Here is a 10,569-nt window from a genome sequence, read left to right as displayed (position 1 = left end):
ACTTGGGGGGGGCAAATTAAATTACCCGCGGGACAAATTCGGCCAGCGGCCACCAGTTTGGGAACCCTGATGTTAATGGATGTTTGATCACTAAGTAGCCAACCAGTTAGTCAGTCAAATCCTATTTTATACTTGTCGATAACATGCGTCCTTTGTCCTGATCTTGCCCACATTCTGATTGTGCCCATATTTTCAGAAATATGTCTATCCATGGTATTAAAATGTGTCTCATATCGGTCCACTGTGTCCGCATTGTGACCAAATTATTTGACAGCTATTCTTTCAAAATAATATTTCATTTTAAGACACATATTGATGCCATAAATCAAAGGTGCTACCGGTCAATGGTTTTAAAAGGCAGGATGATAATGATCACAATGCAGATTTTAATTGTCTATACCTGTCTGAAAATGTGGTCACAATAAGAATGTGGACAAGATCAGGACAAAGAATGCAAGTTAGAACCAGGTATAGGCTTATTATGGGCTTATTAGCAGCAGACTGGTAATGAACAGATGGAATTTCTACAGCAGAGGTTGGAGCGACGTCAGGAGGGACAGGGACTGTCAGTCAACCAAACCAACATGGGATTCCATAATATACGTAATAATATATGCCATTTAGCAGACGCTTCTATCCAAAGCGACTTAGTCATGCATGCACCATGTGCCATGCTCTACCAACTGAGCTACAGAGGACCACAGCTAGAACCAACCACATAAATCTGGAGCAAGCAGCTTCACAGCATTTATATTATTCTAAAAATGTATAAGCAATTATAATGGCCTATTAAACAGGGTTATTATTAAAGTGTTACCAAAAGAAGACGTGACATTTTCACTGTTCAATAAAATCCACTTTAATTCCAATATGACACAACATCAACAAATAAACATGCAAGACGTTTCTATCCCTACATCATGTTATACAAATAATGATTCTGTAGTTACAAAATATATATAAATATGTAGGGCCATTATGTACAGAACATTTACATTACTACATCCATAGCTTAAATAACATTTATTTTACTGTTATATACATTTAACAGGTATTATTATTGTTATTATTATATTTCATTATTATTAATCTAGTAGTGGTATTCTAACTCTGAAAAACAAAGCATGTTGCGGGAGAAAACGGGACCGTATGAGATGCTGCTGTGCCTGAATGGTCAAGGAGCAGAGGCTAGAGCTGTCCTTGGTAAGCATGGATGGAGGGAGGGCAGGAGGCTATGTAAAACACACAGCACAGGGTTAGGTTCAACAGGCTACTTATACAGGGTGATAACATGGCCGGCTAGCCAACGATACTGTACATTCAGCAGCTCTTGGTTTCCACTGAGGTAAAAGACAACACTGTACAGAATCTAGCACACTTTTTCCACAATCACGCAGCCAGTTGACTGGGTTTGGAGGGCTGCCGTGTGTGCCAGGCAGTTTTTGGTTCTCCTTAGTAAGTGACGGACTGATTATAAGTCATTGGTGGATCACTGGTATGAGAGGTCCACTCAGGTGGTTTTCCAAGGTCCAGTAGGTACATAAAATACGTGAGCACTTCGGCCCGTAGAGCTCTTGTCCTGTGTACCATTACTTCTTTTAAACTGAGTCATTTGGGAGCATTCATTAAACTTTACAGACATGGTGAATTTATCCACTGTCTGTTTCAAGATGGAAAACAATGCTAAATAGTTGCTAAATTCCATCATGAATTGCAACTATTTGCAGTATTATTTTATGCCTTGTTGACATACTGAATATTATGCATGCATGAATCCAATTTCTATAAATGTTTTAACTGGGTTGAAAAAACAGCCAGTAATTTTACTATGGCAGTACATTTTATGAATAAGTCCAGTATTTCTTGGATGTATCTGTAGATGTATCTCTCTCACACACACGCACACACACACATGCACACACACACGCACACACAAACAGTTTATCATTTGCCGTAACCTTTCTTGTTGTATGTAATAAACAGTTAACAATACAAATGTGATGCTCGTGCCAATCGTTAGTCACCATTGTAAACATTGCAGTTGTGTAAGAAGCCGGTCCATTGCAGGCTTCCTGTTCTGATTAGATCATACTGAGTAGGTGTACACAAACAACACCCCCCCCCCCCCCCGCGCACAGAGCCAGTTGTATAACTCACACACATCAAATATATATGTCTCTCTCTCTCTCTCTCTCTCTCTCTCTCTCTCTGACACATACACATACACTCCAACACATACTCTCTCTCTCTCTCTCTCTCTCTCTGACACATACACATACACTCCAACACATACTCTCTCTCTCCCTTTCTCTCTCACTTAATTTTTCTCTGTCTCCCTCCCACTCCCTTTCTCTCTTTTTCTCACTTCCACTCTCTATGAGATGGTGCAGTTCTTGCTCTTCCTCCTCTGGCGCATGTGTAGCTGTCCGTGCAGCTGCCCGTGGTTTCCTCCATGTAGGGGTCCGTGTATGGGTCCATGGTGGCCCCCCATCCCTCCCACCCCTGTAGGGCTGTATCTGTGGCGCAGCTCCTCATTGTTGAGGTAGCGTAGCTGGATAGGTCTGGGGATAGGCTCACCCAGGAAGTACCCCTCATCTTCTTCAGACTCAGAGGACTCAGAGCAGCTGGAGCACCAGGGGTCTGCCCCCTCCCCGTACCCCTCTCCACCACAGTATTGCCCCCCCAGGCCCAGCGGCTGAATCCCCCCGCCCCCCGCTGCATTGTGCAGGGTGAGGTCTGAGGTGGTTCGAGGGCAGGGTCTATAAGGCTGTTGTCTGTACCCACCCATGCCCCCAACCCCAAACAGGTCCCGGGCAGTGCGGCCGGCGGGGAAACGGTCGTAGTCCTCCTGAACGCGACGGTGTGGTGGTTCCATCATGTGATTTGCCCGGTCGGCCGCCAGGTGGAGGGCGTTGTCAGAGCGTGAGCGTCGAGAGCGCCGGTGGTGGCGACCGCTGTTGCGGTGGTTGCCATTTCCATCATTACCGTTGCCGCGGTGTTTTCGTCGCCGTGGTTGCGTTGGTTGTTGTTGTTGCCGTATGGGCTCTGGCTCATTGGGCCGACGACGAGGTGTCCTCTCAATCACAGGGGGCATGCGGAGGTTGCCACTACTCCCCATCAGGGCCACACGACCTTTACCCTCAAAGGCCAGAGGCTGGGGGGCATCCCAGTACCCCAGGGGGTACCCCACCTGCACGGGCGCATTCAGGTTCCTGTACGGCCGAGAGGAGGTCAGGGACTCAGAGCTGCGGAACTGGACAGGGGAACCCAGTGTCCCCATGTTGCTCTTCTCAGACACATTCATCCCAGAATCCTTACTAAGGTCTGGCATTGAGAACCTGGACAGGTGCTCCTGACGCTTACTGACTCCATCCAGAGAGTTACCTGGGAAAGATACACAGACAGGTTATTGATACTTTATTACCTGATTGGGAGCATAAATCATTATCCATATTATCATATTAGATCATATCTACTGTCTATCTTCTAAACTCAGGTGAGAGGGCACAGTACCTGTAGCGTTGGACAGGGCCAGAGACTCCATGGATCCTCGGGGGGTTTGTTCCAGAGGGGTGAGGGGCTCTGTGAAGCTAATGCCGTTGCTCATTGCGTTCCTGGTCAGGGGGGGCCTGCTGTCCCTCTGGAAGCCATGCATGCTGATGCTCCTCTTGTCTGAGAAGCCCTGGCCTTGGCTGGACACCTCGTTAAAACTCATCTGGGTCCTCAGCTTGGGTGGCCGGAACTCGTCCTGGCTGTGGTGGATCCAGTTGTCCTGGAAGGATTGGCCCCTCAATGCCGCCATGGGCGTCCGCTTGGTGTTGCCCTGCTCTTTAACCCAGGACTCAGGCCTCTTCCCTGTGTTGCTAGAGCTCTGGGTTGGGGGATGGGGTTTGGGGCTGGGGTTGTAGCCCTGCCTGGGGTTACACGGGCCCAGGAGCAGGGGCGTGGGGGTTGGAGAGGGGTCCCGCGGGGAGCCCTCATAGGCTGCCTCGTATGCTGGGGGATAAGGTTCGTCCCGGCTCATCCACACCTGGTTGAGACTAGGGGTGCGGCTTGGGGTGCGACTGGGGGTTCGGCTGGGTGTCTGGATGGAGCCAAGGCTCAGACGGTCCATATGGATAGACAGGGGGTCCACCTCGACAGACAGACGGTCAGGCATGGGCGCTGGCTGGCGACGCTCCTGCTCGGCATTTCGGTGATCCTGTTTTATGATCTTGGTGCTGTGGCGGGACTCACGGGAGCGGGCACTCTGGAAGGCCGAGTCCGAGGAGTCGGATTCATCTGGGTCCTGATTGATGGAATTGATGACATAATTGAAATACATAGAAAACACACATACAGGTGTCACCAGAACATTCAGTTAAATTCTGGTTGTTCACCTGTCCGGCGCTGCAGGAGCGTGAGCAGTAGATCTGTCCCTGTTTGGGCAGAAAGGGGCGCCCCAGGAGGGAGCGCTTACAGCGGGCACAGCAGAAACACTCCTCTGTGGCATGCCAGTGCTGCCCGTCATATGTCATTTGGCCCTGGTCAATGCCTGGGGAGAGGATCACATCTTGGCATTAGAATTAGAAATGAATCTTACTACTAATAAGGTGTCAGTTTCGGGATATCACAAACTGATTCTTAATGATCACAGACAATTGGAGGCTTGATCTTGCCTTTGGATGAAAGAACACTGGCATAGGCATATGGTATATCAGCAGCATTACCGTCAGTCTAACTGACTGGCTGAAACCCATTATCTATAGTGAGAGACTGTAACTTTCCTCAGTAATGAGCTGAGCCAAGCACACAGTCTCTGAAGAGCCTGCTCAGAGCCTCAGCTAATCTGTAAAACATGAGCCTACAAAATATTTTGATCATATTTACTGGAAGAAGAAATGAAATACAGCACAAACGCTGCGTTTTATTTCCCAGAAGGTTGATATTGTGACTTTACCCAAAACAGAGATTATGCAGTCTGTATAATAACTAAATGAATAACTCAATAAATATACATTTATCTCAGATTTTATGACTATTGGCACTTAACGACCACAGGTTCTTTGAATGGTTCCATTAGGTTGTCATCACAGGCAAAACATGTCAATAACGAAATGAGTTGAGACGTGGAGAAATGGAAGTAGAGACACAGAGAGAGACAAAGTGAGACTGATGGCGTGTGGGAACAACACAGTCATAGAGACTTGAAAACAGGGGGCAAGATACATGTAAGAAGAGACACTAACCACGTTTCCATCCAAAATGTTTATGCAAGTAAAGTCGTGCAGTTTATTAGGCTACAGATTAAATAAGTTATGATGAACTTCACAGAGTGGTGAAAGTGCACAGTGATCTTAATGCTCCTTTCAATATATTTTGAATGGTCTTATTCTGGCGACATGATGATTGATGCTTGATTGCTATTTGACAAATAAAAATAGAGCTGGTAGAGTTGAAAATATGATGGAAACACATTGAACTATAGATTTTTATTAGAATTTTGTGTGCACTATGTCATCCACAAGTCAGTTTGCTGGAAACAACACTGGTGGGAAAATGTGCATATTATCTAAGAGGATTTTACAATATTCGCATGAAAATCTGTCGCCAATTGGATGGAAACCTAGCTACAGAGAGCGAGAAAGGGATAAAAATAGGTCAAGGGAATAACAAATGGTAAAAAGAAAAAGAGGGATGGATATGATGTCAACAAGAGAGACGGAGGAAGATGGCCAGCAATGAAGAGAGAAGCAGTTACAGAGGTAAAGATGGAAGTACAAGTAAAGGATGCAGGTGCGTTTTGAAGAATATAGAATCAATGCATGATTTATTAATTAAACATACGAACTGACAATAACAAAGAAAGAGAGTTGTAAATACACTGATTGAAGTGACAGCAATAAGGGATCACAGCTTTCACCTGGATTCATCTGGTCAGTCTATGTCATGGAAAGAGCAGGTGTGTATACATCATGTTCAGGAAACATCTAGAACCGTGTACCTATGTGTTCACCGCAGGCGTCGCAGTACTCTGCGTAGAGAGACTCAAAGCAGTTGCAGCAGTGTGGATGTCCATCCTTCATGATGTAGCGCTGGCCGCCCAGCGGCGCCTCACACTCATAGCAGCAGAAGTGCTTCATGTGCCAATGCCTGCCCTCCGCCTCCGTACACTCATCAGCAAAGATAATCTAAAGCAAGAGAGAGAGAGAGAGAGAGAGAGAGAGAGAGAGAGAGAGAGAGAGAGAGAGAGAGAGAGAAATAGAGAGATCTTACATCACAATAATCAGCAAAGATAATCTAAAGCAAAGAGAGAGAGAGAGAGAGAGAGAGAGAGAGAGAGAGAGAGAGAGAGAGAGAGAGAGAGAGAGAGAGAGAGAGAGAGAGAGAGAGAGAGAGAGAGAGAGACCATACATCACAATCATCAGCAAACCGGAATCTAAAGAAAATAGATAGAACAAAATCATCAGCAAAAATAATTAAAGATAATATGCAGGAGTCTTACCAAGTGAAGATCACACATATCTTTGAATTAGCTGAAATAAGACTTAGTCAAACCCAGCAAGACTTCCTCAGATAACTGAGATATGGAAGGTGAGACCCCTCAACACTCCATACCCCTTAAACCCCATCTCCCGCTGAGCTCCAGCTAACCCAGCCGACCCCCCCACCACCCCAGCCCTCTGAGCCCAGGCGTGCTTACCTCATCACAGGCACAGCAGCGGGGTTTGAGCCTCTCAGCATGGTGCCGGCCGCAGTAGATCTTCCCTTCTTGGTGGAAGTAGATGAGGTCCACCAGGAGCTCCTCACACATGCAGCACACGAAGCAGTGAGGGTGCCACACCAGGCCGTGGCCTGCCCGCGATGCAAACACCACAATGTCCCGTCCATTTATCTGGCCCCCACACTGAGAGAGAGAGAGAGAGAGAGAGAGAGAGAGAGAGAGAGAGGGGGGTGTTTAGGGGGGGGAGAGAGGAAAAGGGGCCAGGATATAAATAGATAGAAAGAGTTAGAAAGTAAGATTCAGATAAAATAAATGTACAGAGGGGGAAGGAAGAAGGAGGGGGAGAGAGAAGGAGGGGGAGAGAAGGCGGGGGGAGAGAGAAGGCGGGGGAGAGAGAAGGCGGGGGAAGGAAGGAGGAGGGGGGAAAAGGAGGGGGAGAGAATATGAGGGGAGATTGAAGGAGGAGGGAGAGGAGGGGGAGAAGGAGGGGGAGAGAGAATGAGGGGAGATTGAAGGAGGAGGGAGAGGAGGGGAGAGAGAATGAGGGGAGATTGAAGCAGGAGGGAGAGGAGGGGAGAGAGAATGAGGGGAGATTGAAGGAGGAGGGAGAGGAGGGGGAGAGAGAATGAGGGGAGATTGAAGGAGGAGGGAGAGGAGGGGGAGAGAGAATGAGGGGAGATTGAAGGAGGAGGGAGAGGAGGGGAGAGAGAATGAGGGGAGATTGAAGGAGGAGGGAGAGGAGGGGAGAGAGAATGAGGGGAGATGGAAGGAGGAGGGAGAGGAGGGGAGAGAGAATGAGGGGGAGAGAAGGAGGAGGGAGAGAGAAGGCGGGGGAGAGAAAAGGAGTGGGAAGGAAGGAGGAGGGGGAGAAGGAGGGGGAGAGAGAATGAGGGGAGATTGAAGGAGGGGGGAGAGGAGGGGGGAGAGATGCCAGTTACGATATGAATAATCCAATGTTTCTAAATGTGAAGTGCATGATCTTATCACTGAAGGGCTTTTATGGCTAATCCTGCTGATTAGACATCAAACCAAAAACCAAGGCAGAGAAAGCATCTCATTTAGACATGAACAGATCTGAGTGGAAAGCTGAATTTATTTTCAAATATAAATTAGATTTGCTGTAGCATGGATTTTATCCCATTTGCACCATCCTCTAGTGGTGCCCTCTATGTTTCTGCTCTTTGTGCTGTAGGATTTCTGTGATGTTTGTTTTGTGTCAGCAGTGAGTACCTGTTCACAGATGGCCCCACTGATGGACAAGGGGAAGGGGCGGACATTGCCTCTTCCCAGGTTGTCCCTCTTTCTCTGGTTACTGAAGAGCTTGAGCTCCCTCTTCTCCTCGTCGTCCAGCGTGTTGCAGTATCGGACCTGACGACCAAACCAAAAAACTCTTTCATCACCCATATCAAAAACATTAGATATCCCTTCGTAAATGTGTCAAAGGTCACTAGACACAGGTAATCAGGTAAACTAGTGTGTCACCTCGTTGTCGTGCGGGGGCAGCTGGTGAATTAGCTGTTTGATGCGGTGCTTCTCTCCTGGGCTGTTCACATACGGCACCCTGTCCTCAGGTAGAGAACCGTAGTACTGATGCACCTGACAGGGACACAAACCACAACACTCTGGCTTTAGTCTCACAAAACGCTAAGGGTCTTAGTTCAGCATAGTGACAATGATAGCATCTTCTACAGCCTTGGTACATGTTTGTTTTTGCACTCAACAATTGTTGATTTTTTGTAATGACAGGATTGATAGAGTGGCTAGTCTGATCCTTCCTGAAGTTGGCCATGTGCCTACCCATCATTATAAACTTTACTATCTCTGTAAATTGAATGGTAAAATGTCTGTCGGTTAAAAACAAAAGTTCAAGAACCCTCCCAGATGAACCTGAAAGCAGCAGTTTCTAATGAATAGATGATGGGCTTTATATTCTGCTGTGTTGGTTATTGTTCTGTCCTCCATCATCCTTGGCCTTGAGAACAACGGCTGGAACTAGGAGTGTCTGGAACAAAGGATCTTGTGGCTCTGCAGCAGACACAGCCTTGGAGAGCAATGTTCTCTTTCATTGCAGACAGTGTTTTGTAGAGTCCCGATTGTAGGCTCTTATTCTACTTAGCTTTATTAGTCCATACAGGATGGAAATGTGTCTTCTGCTTTTTATCCAACACACGTTCCTTGCTCTAGGGAACATGGAAGGAAGGGAGGGAGCGTGGCAGCATTGCATCACAGGTCCCACTGTGCAGCACTTTACCGTGGAGACAAGCAGGAATTATTACTTCAACCTGAGACATCAATGCCAGCAAACCTCCAGCTGCCAGCTCACTCCCACTAGATTTTTGCCCTGGTCTACAGTAGGATTTGAACCGCCAACCTTCCAGTTGCTGGCCCACCCTCAAAGCTACCGCAGCCTCCATAGTGATGGGAAAATAAAAAGGTATCTATGATTTCTGAATGCCTGTAGGCTACAATCAAAGTAATTATAGGCATTCAGGAAAACTTGCTGAGCTGAAGTCACATGATAGAAAGGAGGGAAAATGCTTCAGGTAATTATTCTTCAAGAACACAACAATCTTATGGTACAATTAAAGTTTTGTCACACCTCAATGATTTGCAACATAATCCTCGACACATATACAGCAGATTTAAACTAAAATCCTTGTGTGGCTCACACCTAACATTGCACAAAATAAATTAGGGCCTTCCAATCCACTAGAAAACAGCCATCTAGTCAACAGCAGATGCTAAACTTAGTTGTAGGTCACAATCATCCAGCAGGCTTGATTGCCTTCATCTCCTGTTGGTTCAGAGAAAGGCCACAGCCTCCCTCAGAATCCTGTCAAGATGGCTGACTGGAGAAAATAACTATCATCAGCCCTGCCTGTCATCTATTAACAGAGCTCCTGAAGGGAGGGAGGAAGGGAGGGAGGGGAAAGGAAGGAAGGAAGGGAGGGCAGGTGGGCTGGAGGGAGGGAGGGAGGGCGGGTCGGCGGAAGGGGAAGGGAAGGATGGAAGGATGGGAGAGAGGGAGGGAGCGAGGGAGGAAGGGGTGGTGGGAGGAAGGGAGCGTGGCAGCATCGCATCACAGGTCCCACTGTGCAGCACTTTACAGTGGAGACAAGCAGGAATTATTACTTCAGCCTGAGAACAAACAAAGAACTAACTTCTCCCTCATCTGGACAGCTCCCGTCAACGGAAAGAACTTATCATTTTTATGTCTCTGCTGTTTTCTCTCTGTGGTGGAAGTTTATGTTTCAGTTTGTTCCAATTTGAGGGGTTAGGAATGACAATCCTGATAGAATAAAACATAGCAATCCAACAAACAGCAAAAAATTCTAGAATATATAATACACACCATCATTACATCACTGAAACCAAGAGGCACCATCATTTCATTACTTTCAAGTCGTTCAGACGATGCATTCCACAGATCATCTTCATGGTTTGGTCACAGTTGTCATTACGTACGGCTCTGACCTCTCTGCTCACGTCGTGTCACCTCAACAGTGACAGCTGAGTAATTACTTCACATTTGCGCTTCCATGAAATGTTTGACAGCTAATTTGCTCTCTCTCTCTCTCTCTCTCTCTCTCTCTCTCTCTCTCTCTCTCTCTCTCTCTCTCTCTCTCTCTCTCTCTCTCTCTCTCTCTCTCTCTCTCTCTCTCTCTCTCTCTCTCTCTCTCTCTCTCTCTCTCTCTCTCTCTCTCTCTCTCTCTCTCTCTCTCTCTCTCTCTCTCTCTCTCTCTCTCTCTCTCTCTCTCTCTCTCTCTCTCTCTCTCTCTCTCTCAGAGGGAATTTTAAAGCAATTAAACATCAGTTCTGCTGCTATGAATCCACCCTTCTCAGATAACTAGGAAAATGATATGCAT

At 46.9% G+C, this 10,569-nt stretch overlaps 1 protein-coding gene across 2 annotated transcripts in view; it reads right to left on the bottom strand.

Moving 5' to 3' along the window:
• Positions 1-843: 843 nt before the first annotated feature.
• The window catches only part of LOC106566643 (prickle-like protein 2), a 65,520-nt gene continuing 55,794 nt past the window's right edge, over positions 844-10,569 (bottom strand). For both annotated transcript variants that reach the window (XM_014134863.2, XM_045693041.1), the window contains exons 3-9: positions 8,186-8,299; positions 7,934-8,071; positions 6,683-6,886; positions 5,984-6,170; positions 4,380-4,534; positions 3,514-4,288; positions 844-3,384 (exon numbers count right to left, since the gene is read on the bottom strand). In XM_014134863.2, coding sequence (XP_013990338.1) covers positions 2,375-3,384; positions 3,514-4,288; positions 4,380-4,534; positions 5,984-6,170; positions 6,683-6,886; positions 7,934-8,071; positions 8,186-8,299 — 2,583 coding nt within the window. In that variant the 3' untranslated portion in view covers positions 844-2,374. The remainder of the gene's footprint in view (positions 3,385-3,513; positions 4,289-4,379; positions 4,535-5,983; positions 6,171-6,682; positions 6,887-7,933; positions 8,072-8,185; positions 8,300-10,569) is intronic.

Source organism: Salmo salar, chromosome ssa13, assembly GCF_905237065.1.
Source record: "Salmo salar chromosome ssa13, Ssal_v3.1, whole genome shotgun sequence".
Classification (NCBI taxonomy): domain Eukaryota; kingdom Metazoa; phylum Chordata; class Actinopteri; order Salmoniformes; family Salmonidae; genus Salmo; species Salmo salar.
This window is presented reverse-complemented; position numbering and strand designations above follow the sequence as displayed.